This window comes from Setaria viridis, chromosome 8 (genome assembly GCF_005286985.2).
Source record: "Setaria viridis chromosome 8, Setaria_viridis_v4.0, whole genome shotgun sequence".
NCBI lineage: Eukaryota > Viridiplantae > Streptophyta > Magnoliopsida > Poales > Poaceae > Setaria > Setaria viridis.
In genome coordinates, this window is record NC_048270.2 from 25,772,994 (window position 1) to 25,791,311 (window position 18,318).

General features: G+C 56.8%; 1 protein-coding gene across 1 annotated transcript; it reads left to right on the forward strand.

The window, feature by feature from the left end:
- Positions 1-13,874: 13,874 nt before the first annotated feature.
- LOC117834418 (disease resistance protein Pik-2) lies at positions 13,875-17,053 on the forward strand. Its single transcript, XM_072290280.1, has 2 exons — positions 13,875-14,599; positions 16,981-17,053. The coding sequence occupies exons 1-2, from the start codon at positions 13,875-13,877 to the stop codon at positions 17,051-17,053; spliced, it is 798 nt and encodes a 265-aa protein (XP_072146381.1).
- The last annotated feature ends 1,265 nt before the right edge of the window (positions 17,054-18,318 follow it).

Sequence of the window (18,318 nt, forward strand, 5' to 3'; positions counted from 1 at the left end):
GCTCCCGGCTTCTTCGACAAGTTGCTTGAGGGACCGTGCCCGAACCACGAGTTCCCCGTGAAGCATGCCTACAAAGACTGCAACCTCATGAAGAGATACTTTGTGGGCAATCCGGTGAAAGGCGACCAGAAGCGGAAGCCCGATGAGGAAAAGAAGGGCGACGAAGAGAAGGAAGACGGCTTCCCCAAGGTGGACAGCTGCTTCATGATCTTCGGCGGCTCCGCAGCATACGACACCAAGCGCCAGCAAAAGTTGGAGCGCCGGGAGGTCTACGCGGCCGAGCCAGCGACTCCAGTCTTCCTGGACTGGTCGGGGCCGGCCATCACCTTCGACAGGTCCGACCACCCTGGACGCGTCCAGCATCCGGGGCGTTACCCTCTCGTCGTCGACCCCATCGTCGGCACGACGCGCCTCACCAAGGTGCTCATGGATGGGGGCAGCGGCCTCAACATCCTCTACACCGAGACTCTCGACGCTATGGGAATCGACCGCTCCCGCCTCCGTCCCAGCAGGGCGCCTTTCCATGGTGTCGTGCCGGGGAAGCAGGCGATGCCTCTCGGGCAGATCGACCTACCCGTTACGTTCTGGACCCCTTCCAACTACAGGAAGGAGGTCCTCACCTTCGAGGTGGTGGGGTTCCGCGGAACCTACCATGCCATCTTGGGATGGCCATGCTACGCGAAGTTCATGGCTATCCCCAACTACACCTACCTCAAGCTCAAGCTGCCGGGGCCCAACGGGGTCATCACCGTGGGCATGACCTTCCAGAAGGCATACGAGTGTGACGTAGAGTGCTGCGAGTACGCCGTGGCCATCACCGTCACGAGCGACTCGGCGGTCCAGCTTGCGGAGGCCACCGAGGACCGGCCTGACTCCAAGCAGCCGAACATCTCCTTCGAGCCCGCTGAAGGTATCAAGGAGGTCCCCCTCGATCCTGGCTGTTCCAACGGGGGAGTCGCGTGGATCAGCGCGGCCCTATTCCCCAAATAGGAAAGCGCGCTCGTCGACTTCCTCCGCGCGAACAGCGACGTCTTCGCGTGGAAGCCCTCGGACATGCCCGGCATTCCGAGGGAAGTCGCCGAGCATTCCTTGAACATCAAGGCCGGCTCCAAGCCAGTGAAGCAAGGGTTGCGCCGTTTCAACGAGGAAAGGCGCAAGGCCATTGGTGAAGAGCTCCAGAAGCTGCTGACGGCCGGGTTCATCAAGGAAGTGCGCCATCCCGAGTGGCTGGCTAATCCTGTCCTTGTACCAAAAAAGAACGGGAAATGGAGGATGTGTGTCGATTATACCGGTCTCAACAAAGCGTGTCCAAAGGACCCGTTTCCTTTGCCACGCATAGATCAAATAGTCGACTCAACCGCCAGGTGCAAGACCCTCAGCTTCCTCGACGCATATTCCGGCTACCATCAGATCGCGATGAAAGAGGCCAACCAGCTCGCTACCTCCTTCATCACCCCCTTTAGCCCCTACTGCTACGTTAAGATGCCGTTCAGCCTCAAAAACGCGGGGGCTACTTTCCAGCGGTGTATGCTGAAGTGCTTCGGAGACCTCATCGGGCGGACCGTTGAGGCCTACGTTGACGACATCGTGGTCAAATCCAGGAGGGGCGACCAGCTCGTCCCCGACCTTGGACTAGCCTTCGAAAGGCTGAGGGATAAGCATATCAAGCTCAATCCCGAAAAATCTGTGTTTAGAGTCCCAAGGGGCATGCTGTTAGGCTTCATCGTCTCCGTACGCGGCATCGAAGCCAACCCGGAGAAGATAGCGGCCATCAGCGACATGGGGCCAATCCGGAAAATAAAGGGAGTTCAGCACGTCATGGGATGCTTAGCGGCTCTAAGCCGCTTCATCTCGCGCCTCGGCGAGCGAGGGCTTCCCCTCTATCGGCTCCTGAAGAAGACTGACCGCTTCGAATGGACCGGCGAGGCCCAGGAGGCACTTGACCGACTCAAGGACCTCCTGACGAAGGCCCCAATCCTAGTTCCGCCTACCGACGGCGAGCCCCTCCTGTTCTACGTCGCGGCGACCACCCAGGTGGTTAGCGCGGCCCTGGTGGTGGAACGGGAAGAGGTGGGACATGCTCTCAAGGTGCAACGCCCGGTGTATTTCATAAGCGAAGTCTTGTCCGAATCCAAGACCCGCTACCCACAGATCCAGAAGCTCGTCTACGCCATCCTTATCACGAAGAGGAAGCTGCGCCACTACTTCACCTCCCACCCGGTAACAATCGTTTCATCATTCCCATTAGGTGAAGTAATCCGGAACCCAAATGCTACAGGGAGAATCGCGAAGTGGGCGCTTGAGCTCATGGACCAGGGTATCACCTACGTCCCCCGCACCGCCATCAAGTCCCAGGCACTCGCCGACTTCGTGGCAGAATGGACGGAGATTCAAACGCCATCGGCACCAGTGGAGCAAGAGTATTGGACAATGTACTTCGACGGGTCACTGATGAGGGCCCGCGCCGGAGCGGGTCTCGTCTTCGTCTCTCCATTAGGCGTGCGCATCAGGTACATGATCCGCCTCCATTTTTCTGCATCCAATAATGTCGCCGAATACGAAGCCCTCCTCAACGGGCTCCGCATCGCCATTGAGCTGGGTATCCGCCGGCTGGACATCCGGGGCGATTCCCAGTTAGTCATCGAACAGGTCATGAAGGAGTGGAGCTGCCACGACCCCAAAATGGCAGCCTACTGCAACGAGGTCCGTAAACTCGAAGACAAGTTCGACAGGCTAGAGCTCAACCACGTCGCAAGGCGCTTCAACGAAGCCGTCGACAAGCTGGCGAAGGCGGCGTCCGGCCGAATGCCCATCCCCGATGGCGTCTTCGTTAGCGACCAGTTGAAGCCTTCAATCCGTTACCTAGAACCGGCAGGGGTCGGCGAAGCACCCCCGGCCCTGGGGTCGGGACCCGGGTCAGGGGAGGTCGGCAGCGCGCCACCTGTCCCGGACCCAAGCGCCAGTCCCGAGAGGGTCGGCACTACTCTGCCTGACTTGGCCCCGGGAGCCAATTCGTCCGACCCCGCGGTCATGGAAATCGCGGCAGACCCCGCGGTGAAGGCCGACCCCCCGATCGACTGGAGAGCCCCATACCTCGACTACCTCGTCCGCGACGCGCTCCCGGCAGACAAAGCGGAGGCCCGTAGGATTGCGCGCCGCGCCAAGTCCTTCGCCATCATCGACCAGGAGCTCTACAAGAAGAGCCACACTGGGATCCTCCAGCGCTGCATCCCGATCGAACAGGGAAAGGCGCTGATCCAGGATATCCATGCCGGAGCCTGCGATCACCACGCCGCACCGAGGACCCTCGTGGGCAACGCCTTTCGACAAGGTTTTTACTGGCCAACCGCGGTCGCTGACGCTACCCAGGTAGTCCGCACCTGTGAAGGATGCCAGTTTTTCGCCCGGCAGACTCACCTGCCTGCGCAGGCGTTGCAGACCATCCCCATCACGTGGCCGTTCGCGGTCTGGGGGCTGGATCTTGTCGGACCCTTCAGGAAGGCGCCCGGGGGCTTCACCCACTTGCTTGTCGCCGTCGACAAGTTCTCCAAATGGATCGAGGCAAGACCGGTGGCCCAAATAAGGTCCGAGCAGGCGGTGCAGTTTTTCACCGACATCATCCACCGTTTCGGGATCCCAAATTCCATCATCACCGACAACGGCACGCAGTTCACCGGGAAGAGATTCCTCCAGTTCTGCGACGACCACCACATCCGAGTGGATTGGGCGGCCGTGGCACACCACCGCACGAACGGGCCAGTCGAGCGAGCCAACAGCATGATACTCCAGGGTCTCAAGCCACGGATCTTCGACCGCCTTAAAAAGTTTGGCGGACGGTGGGTTACGGAGCTTCCCGCAGTCCTTTGGAGCCTGAGGACGACCCCCAGCCGGGCGACGGGCTTCACCCCATTTTTTATGATCTACGGGTCAGAGGCCATTTTGCCCACCGATCTAGAGTACGGATCGCCGAGGGTCAAGGCATACGGCGAACAGGGAAACCAGGCATCACTCAAGGACGCGCAAGATCAACTCGATGAAGCGCGAGATGTAGCCCTACTACACTCGGCTAAGTACCAGCAGGCCCTACGGTGTTACCACAGCTGCAAGGTGCAAGGCCGAGCCTTCAACGTCGGCGACTTAGTACTCCGCCTCGTCCAAGACAACAGGGGTCGGCACAAGTTGACTCCCCCATGGGAAGGCCCGTTCATCATCGTGCAAGTTCTACGGCCAGGCACCTACAAGCTAGCGACTCCCGATGGGCAGGTCTTCAGCAACGCCTGGAACATAGAACAGCTAAGGCACTTTTACCCATAGCTCTTATTTACAAGTTCTGCATAAACTTGTCTTCAATTCCGATTTTTCCTTTAAGCTCAGGGGTATCCGACCCTGGCTACCAGTTTTGCTCTTCTGCGAAAAAAGAAACCCCGAGCCGTCTCGGTTCAGGCCTTTTCCTTTAAGCTCAGGGGTATCCGACCCTGGCCTCGCTCCAGGACCGCATACCCCTCGGGGGCTATCAGGGGTTCCGACCCCAGCCGTTTGGCACCATCTAAAAGAAACATTTTTTCTTTTCAAACCAAACACCCCCCTTTCTAGACTTTTGGGCGCAAAAAAGAGAAGAATGCGCGAACGGTGCCCAGGCAAGTTTGATCGGACTGCGAAAAAACCTACGCCCCAGCGGCTACGGCACCTTCGCTCATTGAAACTTACTGGCGCACCCGACAACGCATTCTAAGCTTTCAAACCCAAAGGAACAGAAAAGGGGATCAGGATCTTTCGCACAACGAAGTCATAAAACAGGCCCGCATGGCCATCGCAAAACAAGTTCAAAACTGACATAATTACATTTTTGGGCGCCAGCCCGGTACAGCTAACTTGACGAGGGGTCGACAGGAGGGAGGACTCCATCCTCCAGGACCTTCGCGAGGGCCTCCGCCGGCACGGACACTGCTGCATCAATCTCGTCCAGCTCAGCTTCGGTGTAATCGGCGATGTACCCTTCACTCATCCCGGCAAAGTTGATGCCAGAATAGTGAGAGCCGAAGACCCCGAAGGCTCGCCGCACGCCGACGTGAAGCGCGTCCACGGCGATCTCGCGACGCCGATGGCGTACCCCGAGGACACGAGCCGGCAAAGAGCTCGACCCCTCCTCCGGAACTACGCCAAAGTCGTCGCAGACGACGCGGACCGCATCTCGCAGGGCGCCGTGCTCGCTGCGCTCCGCATCGAGCAAACCCTGCAGCTTGGCGATTTCGCCTGCGGAAACCATCCAGAAAAGCCCACCAAGTCAAGAACAGAACACAAACGTCACGGGAACGCGGGAACGGAAAAAACCTCACCGTCGGCCCAGGCCTTCAACTCGCGCTCCCGGTCGGCTCCGCGAGACACGGCAGACTGGAGTCCCTGCACTTGCGAGCGAAGGTGACCAGTCTCCGCGCTAAGGGCTTCACGCTCCCCCCTCAGCTGTGCAAGCTCCCCGGCGTCACGGCGGGCCCTCTCAGCGGCAGCTTGAAGCTCCTCGGCGTCGTGACGGACCCTCTCAGCGACAGCCTGGAACTCCTCATGGTCGAGGCGGGCTTTCTCCATGACGGCTTGGAGCTTGGCCTCCGATCACCATGCCTCCTCCAACGCCGCCCCCTCGCGCCTTTGCAGGTCACAAATAACCCCCTGGGCGGCGGTGACTTGTAGGGACAGGTCCCTGGTGCGCTCCCTCTCCGCGTTGAAGCGCTCCTAGAGACCCTGCTGCAGCCGGACGAAATCGGATTTCCCCCGACTGCCCTCTTGGAGGGCCTGCAAAGCAACGGGCCATTAGAACAAAAAAGAAAAAGAAAAAGGGAGGTGCTGATCACCAACAGTAGGAGCGACATACCTGGCTGCCAGGGAGGACGGTGTTACCCAGAACCCCCAACGCCGAAGACAGAGCCGCCTGGACGTGGGCAAGGCCGCCCTGCACCGCCTGCCACTTGTGCCACTCAGCGGCGTCGTCCAGCGTGAAGAGCTGCCTCGGCGGGTCATCGCAGGATGACCAGCAAAGGACGGACCCTCTCCACGCCCTGGGAATGGAGGGAGCCGAGGCCGAGGCAGGGGCCGATCCTGAAGCTGCCGTCAAGGTTAGCACCATTGCACTAGAAGCCGCCGGGTTTACCGACGGGCCCGGCACCTGCACGCTCGTCGCCGCCAAGGCCGCCGGCGGCATCCCAGTGGGCCCCTCCGCCTCCGCCGCCGGAGCCACTCCCGCAAGGGTAATTGGGGCGGAGGTCCCCACCTCCGTCACTGCTGCCTCCGCCGCCGCGCTTTCGGGGGCAGGCGTTCCCTCCACCACCGCTCCCGCCACGGCTGCGGGGGCATCCGCCCTACCTCCCATCGCCGCCGCCTCCTCTGCCTCGTCGGCGTCAAGGTCGATCACCTCCCCGGCCTGAGAACCCGAGGGGATAGCGCCCTGCGCTGTAGGGGCGACCGGGGGGACCGAAGGCGGAGTGGGGTCCGCTCCCCCTCTCGCGACTGATGTTGCCGTCGCCCTAGCCGCCACCACAGGGGCCGCCTCCGCGGAGGGGCCCGCGGCCTCACCAGGGACCCGCCGCTCGCCGCGGGCGGGACCGCAGTCCGCCCCCCGGAGGAGGTCGACAACCGCAGCGCCTTCTTAGGCGCCAGCTGCATGGCAAGGCCACGAGGAGCGGCGCTGCACATCGACGAACAGATGTCAGCAGAAACGGGCATGGGAAGAGGAGAGGAACGAGGTGTAAGGAAGGCCAACTTACATTCTTGAAGCACTAGGGCGGCGCGCGCGCTTCGACTTGGAGCCCAACGCCGACCCCGGGACATCCGGCAGCGGCCGCTTGTCGCCGCTTCGCTTCTCTCCGGTCGCAGGCACGGCGGTGGAGGCGGTCTCCACGGACCTCCGAGGAGTGCCCTGAGCGGACTCCTGGGGAGCGCCCCGCGCCGGCTCCAAAGCGGCGGCAGGGGCAGGCTCCGAGGACCCCCGGGGGGCACCCCTCGCCGACCCCTGAGGGGCGTCCCGCGCCCGCTCCTCGGAGGCACCCCGCGCCGGCCCCTGGGGGGCGTTCCGCGTCGACTCCTAGGGGGCGCCCCGCGCCGGCTCCGAAGCAGCGGCGGGGGCAGGCTCCGAAGACCCCCGAGGGACGCTCCATGTCGACCCCTGGGGGGCACCCCTTGCCGACCCCTGGGGAGCGTCCCGCGCTCGCTCCTGGGAAACGCCCCGCATCGGCCCCTGGGGAGCGTCCCGCATCGACTCCTGGGGGACGCGCAATACTGGCCCCTGGGGCGCAGCCCCAAGGCCAGGTGGAGCCGAAGCCCGGGCGGGTGCCTCCTCCGCTTCACCCCCCACGGCTGTCCGCGAGGGTGCCTCCCGAATGGCGAGTGCGCCCGATCGGAAGGAGGAAAACAGCTCCTCCTTTTCATCATCTTCCTCATCTTCATCCTCTTCATCATCGTCGTCGTCGTCATCGTCGTCGTCATCGTCTGACACTACTGGCCCCCTTCGCCGCCGTTGGAACTCCTTGGCGGCCTTCTTCCGCTTCTTTGCCGTCTCCTTGTCCTTACGGCACTTCTACGCCTCGGCAAGGAGACGGTTGCGCGTCCGCCGCTCAGCATCCTCCGGCACCGGCGGGAGCGAGACCAAGACCTGGGTTAGCGGACCCTGCGAACGCAAAGCAACTCCACGTCAGAGTGACAATCGCAAGACACGAAGAAAGAAGGACGACGCCCCAACCCCTTACCAGATCTATGAAGCCCGCGTCCGGGCGCATCGGCGGGTGCCAGGGAATCGGGTACTCGACGTCCTTGTCCTCCAGCGCCTCCCGGAGCTGTTGCCAGATCTCGGAAGCGGCGAGCGCACCCGTCGCCAAGGTGGTGCCCTCGGTCGGCACGTCGGGGGTCATGGCGCCAAGTGGCTGGATCCGGAGCATCAGCGGCGCTACCCGTCGGGCGTGGTACGCTCCGATGACACCGGAGCCGGTGAGCCCGTTCCTCTTCAGCCGCTCGATGGCCTGCAGCAGGTCGGAGAACCGCTGCTTCTCCTTCTCCACCGGCCCGTACGCCCACACCTCCGGCGCCGCGTCGATGGTACGGCCGGTGAAAGCCGGCAGGGGGGAGTCCGGGTAGTTCTTCACGTAGAACCACTGGTTGTGCCACCCCTTGTGGGACGCCGAGGTCTTCATCGTCATATACTCCTTGGAGCGGGTGTGACGAAGGTGGATCCCGACGCACCCGATCGGCACCGAAGGCGACCGCTGCTGACTTCCCCTCTTCTCCATCTTCTGGTACAAACTCACTGTGAAAAAGTATTTCCACAGCGAGAAGTGAGGCTCGATGCCCAGGAATCCCTCGCACAGGGCGACGAATGCCACAATGTGCTAGATCCCGTTGGGGTTGAGGTGCTGGAGCTCGAGCCCATAGTAGTGGAGGAGCCCCCGGAAGAAGCGGCTCGGGGGAGAAGCGAACCCCCGCTCATGGAAGTGAGCGAAAGAGACGACATAGCCGGAGGGAGGTGTCGGCACTTGCTCCGGCCCCGGCAGTTCCCACTCACCCGCCGCCGTCCTCTCGCAGAGGAGGCCCTTCCGCACCAGGCCCTCGGCACGCGAGGAGGTGAAGTGGGAGATCCCCCAGGAACCCATCACCAGAGGAGGGGGAAGATCGACGGAGACAGGAAGAAAGGGCGCGGCTTGGAGCGGAGGAAACGAAGCAGGCGCGGATGAGCAAAGCGTGAAGGCTAGAGGGCAAGAGGGCTCGAAAGCAGAAGGCGGGCGGAACCGGCGCGGCGGGCTCCCGTTTTTATAAGAAAGGTACGGGAGAAGCCAAATCGGCACCCCTGCCACCATAAATGAAGCGCCAGGTATGCCCCTGCCACGCCCGTTTCCTTTCCGAAATCCACGCGCACGATCGGCCGCGAAAACATCCTATCTTCCTCGATTCGCGGGACGGCTCTTCCCATAACTCCGCCTCCCGAAAGGCACGCCCACGATGTCCCCCACGTTCAGCCCAGACGCGACGACCGCTCCGTTCGGGCCCAAGGCCCACCGAAAGGTAAGAAAGGGATACGGGGCTGAAAACGCCCCTACGGCCCATTACGGTCCAGAGGTTCGAAGGCTAGCCCACCACGGGTTTGACAGCTGCCTCAGGACACCCCGTGAGCGAGGGGTGAGAAGGGACGGGTCCACTAGCGGCCAACACCCAGGCAAGCGAAAGACAAGGGCGTCCCGACCTCACGTTCGAGCCCCGTCCGGCATAAAGTTCATGGTTTTTCCACGGGGAAAGGCAACGAGCCCCCGGATCCGGCCGAACGGACCCGGGAACTATATGAACTGGCTGGCGGGAAATTGGAGTACGCCACCAGCTTGGCCCGAGCCGGACCCCCCCGAACGGGGACCGGGACTCCACTCGAACCTACCCGATCGCAGCTCAAACGAGCACCACGGTTCGTCCAACGAGGATAACGTGGCACGGCTCATCCCCTCCGTCCTAGCGAACGGACGCTTGAGGGGCAACGATCAAAAGACGACCTGGCCTCCCGACCGGTCTCCTGCAACGCGCGGGGGCTCGGGGGCTAGCATCGCAACCAACGGCCATGCGTGTGGTCACGATTCGCATGCTCCCCGGCCAAGCTGGGAGGAAGCAAGCGCACCATAAACAATATCCGCGGCGAAACGGCGAAAGAAGCCTCCGGAGGAGCACTCTTGCTCCACCACAGGCTCGGGGGCTACTGTTGGGGGGAAATATTAACGATCCCCTTAATACCGCTTAAAGGGGCAGACGCGAAGGCCCCGGGCCCACCTAAACATAATCAAAGCTCCGCCTCGCCTGACCGCGGCCTCAGGGTCGGGAACGCCCGACCTCCCTCCACGAGGCTTCCGCCTCGTCCGACTGCGGCCCCGGGGTCGGAGGCACCCGACCCCTCGCCACAAGGTTCCGCCCCGTCCGACCCCAAGCGCGGGGGTCGGGCTCGCTAGGGCCCCCAGGGCAGGCATCCCCCTCGGATGCGGACCAGGTGGACAAGATAAAACAAATCCTGTGGGTCCCCCCCGTCGGCCTCGCCATAAATACGCCGAAGGCTTGGCAGAGGGAAGGCTGACCACGCTCCTCACGCAACCCACCACAAGTACCCAAGCACGACCACAGTGTACAAGCTACAGTGCTGGCGGCTCACTCTCATTCGCCGCAGGGTACTCATGGCCTGCGCCGACCGGAGCGGAGGAGAGACTCGCCGGACCTCGGGCCCCGCGCGCCCTCGGCTCCCGCGTGCCCAGCAGCAAGGATGTGACGCCCTCTCTCCAGGAGCTATCATCAAAACGGTAGCATCCACCGTCCTTCCCAATGGACACTAGGGTAACAACGAAACGCCTTCATCATCACCCGACGCCTACGAGTGCCGAAGGAGCTATCTGTAGGGAGGGACGACAGTTGGCACACGGCCGCCTCCCCCTCCGGCATGTACGCCGGCGCTCGCCAAGGGCCGGTGGAGGCGACGGGCGTCTAGGAACTTGTTCCTCCCTTCCTGTCGTATTTTACCATACCACGTTTACACTTTACGGTCCTCTTCGCCCAGCTGTAACTCCGGCCACCCCCCTTGCGGTATAAAAGGGGGAACCCAGGGCCGGAGGAAGGGATCGGCTTCTTCTCCCACAAGCCATAGCACACTAGTACGCTCCCTGAGAGCTCAAACACAAAGAGACTTGGGATCAGTCCCTCTCTCGTCGATCTGTAACCCCTACTACAGAACCCCGCGTGGGCAATACGAGCATCCGCGATACTGGACGTAGGGCTTCCTTTGCCCGAACCAGTCTAACCCGTGTGTCCCACGACACCACTTGAGGCTTTACGCGCATAAAAGAAATTTACTAGTCTAAGTCTTGATCCGCCAATCTTGACAACGATAGCTGCAGGCTACGCTTGTATTCTGCAGGTTGGAGATAGAGGGTACACTACCACATATTAAATGCCAACTTGCATACATGTGCAGCAATATTCAAATATGGAACCGGCAGAATCAAAATCTATTGAGTGATAAATAGCTGATAGATAAAAGGGCAGCAACAATATTACGTACCTTGATAAATTGAGGAACTTGGGGAACTCACAAGGGAGGAAGGGCCAGGGGGACACGGACTTTTGTTCAATCAAGTCGATCAAGTCAGCATCGTCAGTTTTAAGGCCCTCATGCCCATTGATATACAGAGAAAATGACTTCACAGTCTTGGTGCTCATGTCGATGGAGACCACCCACATCTTCTTGCGGGCATAATATCCAAACTCAATGTAAAGGAAGTGCACTACATGTGGCCTGTCGATGTCAACTTGAGGGAACATGAGGATGCAGCGCGGGAGGCGCTCAGGAGTGTTGGCCTCCCAGAGCTCACCGGAGGTGACCGTGTAGTCCTCCTTCCACGCCATGCTGCCGCGACCTAACACGAGGGTGTGGCAGGTGATGGTGAAGCCAGTGCCGGGTTTGAGTGCTTCAAAGGGAATGCCATCATGGCGGGTGATATTGATAAACTTGAGCGCACGGCCGCGGTCGACGACGGACACGGCACGGTAGCATATGGTGGATGTGCCCGTGCGATTGCCGGAAATAGGCAACCTGTCCAGAGGGAACTAGATGAAGGAGATAGTTCGGGGGTTGGGCAGTTTGGATATGTCACAGAAGAGGATGCCTCGGTGGTAGTCGATCTAGCACAGCCATTTGTCGAAGGGGATGACAGCTTCGGTACACCACCAGGAGATTTGAAAGAGATCAGCATCATCAAGGTTGTCACTGGACAGGAATTCCACACGCATGGACTTCCATGTGGCGCCAAGTTGATCTCTATCTGAGTGCAGCAAGCAGATGTTAGCGAAGACCTTATCGTGGTTGATCGGTTTGAAAAGAGTGAGCTCTGCCACCAGGAACACTTTGCCTCGGCACCAGAAGGCCAAGTTTCCGACATCCAGCAGGCGGGGAGTACCATCAGGAAGATGACGATGATGAGGTACCCGGACACTATGGTGGGTATAGTCAAACTCGGGCTCGGTACAAGGAGGGAGCGCTTTGAGCGATGAGGAAGGACCCTCGTCGGCGGTGAAGATGAAGAAGTTCTACACCGTAACCATTTCAGACGTCCAGGTGGCGACGCGAACCAGGGCGAGATGGCGGTGGGTCTCCACGATGCTTAAGGGATTCCCCATATTGCGATCAAGAAATCCCGGCACCGACAGCTGCGCGTAGAGGCGGGAGATCTGCGGGGGCTTGGCGAGGGAGAAGGTGATGCGGAACTGGGCGCCCCAGGAGGTGGTGCCGGTGGCCCTGATGGGCGCCTCTCTCTCGTCCGGGAAGGACTCGTCGTCGTCCTTGCGAAAGATGAAGGGCTCCAGAAGCACCCAGCTGGGGAAGACGGCGACGGACATGGCGACCTTGAGACAGCCTTACCGACGAAGGTGATGAGAGGTGCCTTACCGACGAAGGAGGAGACCCGCGGCCGGCAAGGAGAGAGGAGGCGGAGGCGGCGAGAGGTGTGCGGGAGTGGCCGAGGCGGCGGCTTCCGGATTCCTCCAGATCCAGAGACCAAGAGGATTTTTAGGGTTACGAATTGGTGGGGGTGTTGTGGGGGCCTGGCGCGATGGCGGCTGTGTGCGGCGTGAGCGGGTGGTGGTGCCCTAGTGACATCACTGGATCCACCCCACTAGCACGGATCCATCATCAACGTCGTCGTTCCCTGGCCCGGTCGTCTGGCGGTGCGGTTGCAGGGTTGGGTCATCTACTTCTCACTGTGATTTCTTCATACAGAGTCAGTTCCCTCCAAACCTAGAGACCGGAGTCACCTTGGCTTCGATTCACGGTATTGTCTACTCTAACTTGGATCCTACAAACTCTGCGTATGCCTTGCGTATGCCTTTTAGGCACTTTGTGATAAGGTTATTGTGGGATGGTGAGAGTTTACGGCCGATTGAAGTTGGCTAAGAATGGGTGATATGGTTGGACTGCTCGGAAAGAAGGTGGACAATACCTGAGATCTTCGTTTTGGGTAATGATTCCTGGACTCCGGGGAGAAGTCCCCAGGTCTGACCTTAGCTGGTTGTGCCTGACAATGGCCTTCACTAGTAGAGAATTGACCTTTAGTCCCGGTTGGTAGGGTGCAAATCTCCCGAAAGTCCATCCGGGATAAAATAACCGGGATAAAAGGGGGGTCTTTTGTCCCGGGTCACTCAACCGGGACTAAAGACCCCCTTTTATCCCGGTTGGTAATACAAACCGGGATAAAAGGCTCTCGATCCTTTTATCCACAACCTCCAGCCTCGCGCGTAGCTTTCTTGCCATCCCACCTACACACCACATCTGACTACATAGGGGATGCTATCCTTTTGTATTAACTCGTGGGGACCCTTTTATCCCGGTTGGAAACACCAACCGGGATAAAAGACCCCCTTTTATCCCGGTTGGTGTTTCCAACCGGGATAAAAGGGTTTGAGGGATTTACTCCTATTTCAGTCACCTCGTTGGGGATCCTTTTATCCCGGTTTGAAACATCAACCGGGATAAATGACCCCCTTTTATCCCGGTTGGTATTACAAACCGGGATAAAAGACTCTCGACCATTTTTTTCCCGGTTGGTGTTACCAACCGGGATAAAAGGGAGGTCTTTTATCCCGATTGGTGTTTCAAACCGGGATAAAAGGCCTCTCAGGGTCTTTTTTTCCCACTAGCCTTTGCAACCAGGATAAAAGGTCCTGGTTGGTGAGCCCCCACCAGTGACCGAGCTTTAGTCCCGGTTGGTGAACCTTTTGTCTCAGGCCAACTTTAAACCGGGACAAAAGGGGGCGCATCGAAAGCCAATTCTCTACTAGTGTATGATGATCTTCCCTACGAGCTCAGATTATTGTCCTTACACATGAGTACATTTCCTGTGGGGTACGAGATTGACAAGCATCGTCTCATCAGGAAATGGAAAGCCGAAGGGCTGATTGCTCAAAACATGTGGAGAACATTTGAGGAAGTAGCAGAAGAATATTTTTCAGAGCTTCTTGACAGGGGCATCATCCGTCCTGTGACTCATGGATACAACTTCTCTGAGGTAGAGACCTGCTTCTACCAAGTCAACCATTTCATGAGTCAGTTCCTTGCATCTCTGTCAGCTCAGCAGAATTTTCTCACTAGCTGGACGCTCAAGTCAGCAGTGGTGGCAGCAGCTACAGCAGGACGCATGGAGGCTCGGATGGTCCAAAGGCTATCGCTCCACCAGCCTGATCCAGAGCTCCAAGCACTCCTGGAAAGAACAGATTTTTCTCACACTCGTTCGCTAACAGTCTATGGTGCTGTGAATCAAATCCCTCTCGACAAGTTCGTTCATCTGGTGGTCTTGGATCTAGAGGGCTGGGAGAACTTGAAGGATGATGATATGGTACAGATATGCAGCAGTCAATTCTTTCTGCTCAAGTATCTAAGCATCCGGTGCACACGAGTCAGCTGGCTCCCGCCCCAGATTATCGAGCTTGGGTATCTTGAAACATTGGACATCAGCCATACGCAGATAAGGGAGCTCCCTTCTCAAGTGTGGGAGCTCCTGGAGCTTCAGGCACTGGACCTAAGAAACACGCAAGTAAAGCTGCTGCCTGGGTATGTGCCTTGTCGGGCACATGGCTTACGGCGCCAGTGCTTTGCGTCGCCTCCTTGTTAACGACCACCAAATGGATAAAATAGTGACGGAGGTTCCAAAGGATATCGTGAACTGGAGATTCCTAGAGGCACTGGAGACTGTCGACCTAAGCAATTGCTCTGCGAGCTTTATCGAGAATCTGGCCGACCTGCGATTCCTAGAGGTGCTTGCAGTAAAATGGTCTTTCCACCAGTGCTATGATGAGAAATGCACGAGTGCACTACAATCAGCCATCCATAGATCCGGGTGCCTCAAGTCTCTGACAATTCACTGTGAATTGGGTTGCTCAATGGAGTTTCTAGATTCTTTGGCAGATGCGTCTCCAGTGCATTAACAAGCCATTTTACGAGCTCGCGGGTGTGTCAACAATGATAAGCGTTTGTGTTGGTGTGAAACAGTGGTATTTTATTTGGTTCCTAACAAATAATGGCAATGCGTGGTGTCGTATACATGGGTGTCATGTCATGCCTATACTAAAAGGTGGGGGCACTTGTTTTTGATGGGGTCAGTTCCATATTTGGTCCTCAAAACTACTATTGGAGTCTGATTTTAGCCCTGAAACTGCAAAACAGGATAACTTCAACTGTTGAACTATGAATGCCATGCATGACACTAGTAGAGAATTGGCTGTCGATGCGCCCCCTTTTGTCCCGGTTTAAAGTTGGCCCGGGATTAAAGGTTTACCAACCGGGACTAAAGCTCTGTCACTGGTGGGGGGCTCACCAACCGTGACATTTTATCCCGGTTGCAAAGGCTAGTGTGAAAAAAAGATCCTGAGAGGCATTTTATCCCGGTTTGAAACACCACCAACCGGGATAAAAGGGTCGAGAGCCTTTTATCCGGGTTTGTAATACCAACCGGGATAAAAGGAGGTCATTTATCCCGGTTGGTGTTTCAAACTGGGATAAAAGGGTCCCCAACGAGGTCACTGAAACAGGGCTAAATCCCTCGAACCCTTTTATCCCGGTTTGTAATACCAACCGGGATAAAAGGGGATCTTTTATCCCGGTTGGTGTTACAAACCGGGATAAAAGGGTTCGCCACAAGTTAATACAAAAGGATAGCATCCCCTACATAGTCAGATGTGGTGTGTAGGTGGGATGGCAAGGAAGCTACGCGCGAGGCTGGAGGTTGTGGGTTCGAATCCCACGCAGCGCGTATGCGCATATTTCATGTGAAAAATCGCATGACATATGACGCACTAGGGGCTATCGCACGTGCGCGTGTGGGAGGCCTCCTGGGAGCTCGGGATTTATTTTTTGCAGCGCCGGCCGTGGTGACCCGTTTTATCCCGGTTGGTATTACCAACCGGGATAAAAGGGGGTCTTTTGTCCCGGTTGAGTCACCCGGAATAAAAGACCCCCCTTTTGTCCCGGTTGATTTATCCCGGATGAATTTTCGGGATATTTGCACCCTACCAACCGGGACTAAAGCCCAATTCTCTACTAGTGTGAGACCCCTTGGCTCATTCCACCCTTGCTAGTTTTGTGCCATGGAAACCCGGTTTTGTGCCACATCAACTCAGTTTTGTACCATGTCACTTTGTTAGCGTATTCTCGCTTCCTCCTTCCCCTCCCCTTTTCCGACTCTGTCATTTTGCATCACTGCTATCCACATCTACATGTGCTCTTGCTCGTGAGATTCGGTGAGCCACCGTGTCACACCGCACTCATCCTCGCCTTCATGTGTGGGAAAAGGGCGAAGAAAATCACACGGCTCACGGCAATGTGAGCGAGAAGTTGCAGCAGTCGCCACGTGAGGAGCCATAGCAGGGGCTCCTGTGCATCACAGTGGCAGGGACGGATCAGAGTAAATGAACCTGGGGAGGAGCTACGACGCTAAGGCATTAAGATCTGTGGCAGAACAGATGAGCCGCACGACGGCGATGGGCCATGCATACGGTTAGCCTCCGTGCTTGCGGCTGCTGGAGAAGATCCTCACAGCGGAAGATGGTTTCTGTTCTATTGAGGGAAATGGGTGAACGGTGTTGCGCATCATTGCCATGGCCGCGTGCATGTTAGGGAAGAAGTGCCAGGAGTCAATTGTCATGCTAAGCAGGAACCTGCGGTGGCCCAAGCATAGAGCAAGCAGCTCAATGGGGATCGAGAGCTTTTGGAGAGAGCGAGAGAGAGAGAGAGAGAGAGAGAGAGAGAGAGAGACTCTCTCTCTCTCTCTCTCTGTGTGTGTGTGTGTGTGTGTGTGTGTGTGTCGACAACTCCACTGCCATGGACATCGACAGCTCCAGTTCCACGCCAAAGCTGTCCGCCAGAGCCAACAAGTCATCCAGGCTACTGCTGCCATTGCCATTGTGTCATCAATAAGGGTATGTTGGTAACCAAAGCCACATCGAGGCCAGAGGTGTCATCTTCACCGATGCTGAGAAGGAGATCCTCACGAAGGACAAGAACTTGTGAACACAGAACCTAAGAAGGTGAAGAGATAATTGGATTTTAAGGCTCCCTTTAGTAAATGCTGTCACAGAGAAGGCCGTTAACAATGGCTTGGACACAATACATAACAATGTATTCCTTTTATATGTCATAAAATAATAAAAAAAAGTGGATGGGATAGAACTAACCAAAACTGTTTTCATATAATTATTCTTGAGGACACAAGCCAACCCGATAGAGATGCACAGTACACCCTTAAGCTCGAGCACCAGATTGAGACACCGAAGACCAAACGCAACACATTGTTTGCAGAGCTGCTATAATGAAGCTTTGTCTCGCTTCACACAAGCCCCAGCTGCATTATTAGCGATGTGCATTTCATTTCTCCAAGTAATTATGCCAGTAACCATGTTGTGTATATATTTGTATGAGTGCAGGAGCGGTGTAGTGAGCTCGAGACACAGAACATGGAGATGAGCATGATGGCGTGGAAGCTAGAACAGCAGCGTGGAAGCTAGAACATGGAGATCAGCATATTCTGGTACTTTTATCCAGCATTAGTTTATGCTCGGTGGTAAGATAAATTCATGATGATGCAAGTCGGTGATTTTGAATGTATGTGATGCATAGGTTTACTCAAAATATTTTATGTGTTCGAGTGCATTACACACATGTGTTTCCAGACTCTGGGAACATGCAAAATACTTCACATGTTGAATATCTTTGTATGTTCTTGATATAACGAAGATACATGTACCTAAAATTATTGAAATTGGAAAAATATTGAAACATCAGTCTTTAGCTAACTTAGATTGCTGTGTAACTGCATTCTTGAGTTTGTGAAGGCAAATGAGCATTTGATGTTGATTAGTATTAGTATAAGGGTTTAATTTCAGCTAACTCACTACGGGAAACCGCAAATTTGCCGAGTGTTTTTTCTTTGTCGAGTGTTTCTTTTCGGACACTCGGCAAACAAGCTCTTTGCTGAGTGCCGAGCTAAAAACACTCGGCAAACAAGGGGCTTTGCCGAGTGTCACAAAAAAACACTCGGCAAAGAGGGGGTTTGCCGAGTGTTTTTTTTACACTCGGCAAATAAATAAGTTCTTTTTTCTTCTCACCTTGAAATTTTTTCTACTCCCCACATACAACATGTGGTACTCGATGTTAAAATTTTGTACATTTTTGGATTTGTTTGCTATATTTAATTAATTAATTGCATTTCAAGGAAATTTTTGGTATAAGTCAAATTTGAACCGCAAGTGATTCAAATTATAGAATAAAATGAGTAG

Bases quoted from the DNA above. Each gene is read 5' to 3' on its own strand.
- LOC117834418 (XM_072290280.1), top strand. From the start codon at position 13,875: ATGAGTACATTTCCTGTGGGGTACGAGATTGACAAGCATCGTCTCATC. The intron at 14,600-16,980 runs GTATGTGCCTTG...TGGTAACCAAAG, and splicing joins CAAGTAAAGCTGCTGCCTGG to CCACATCGAGGCCAGAGGTG.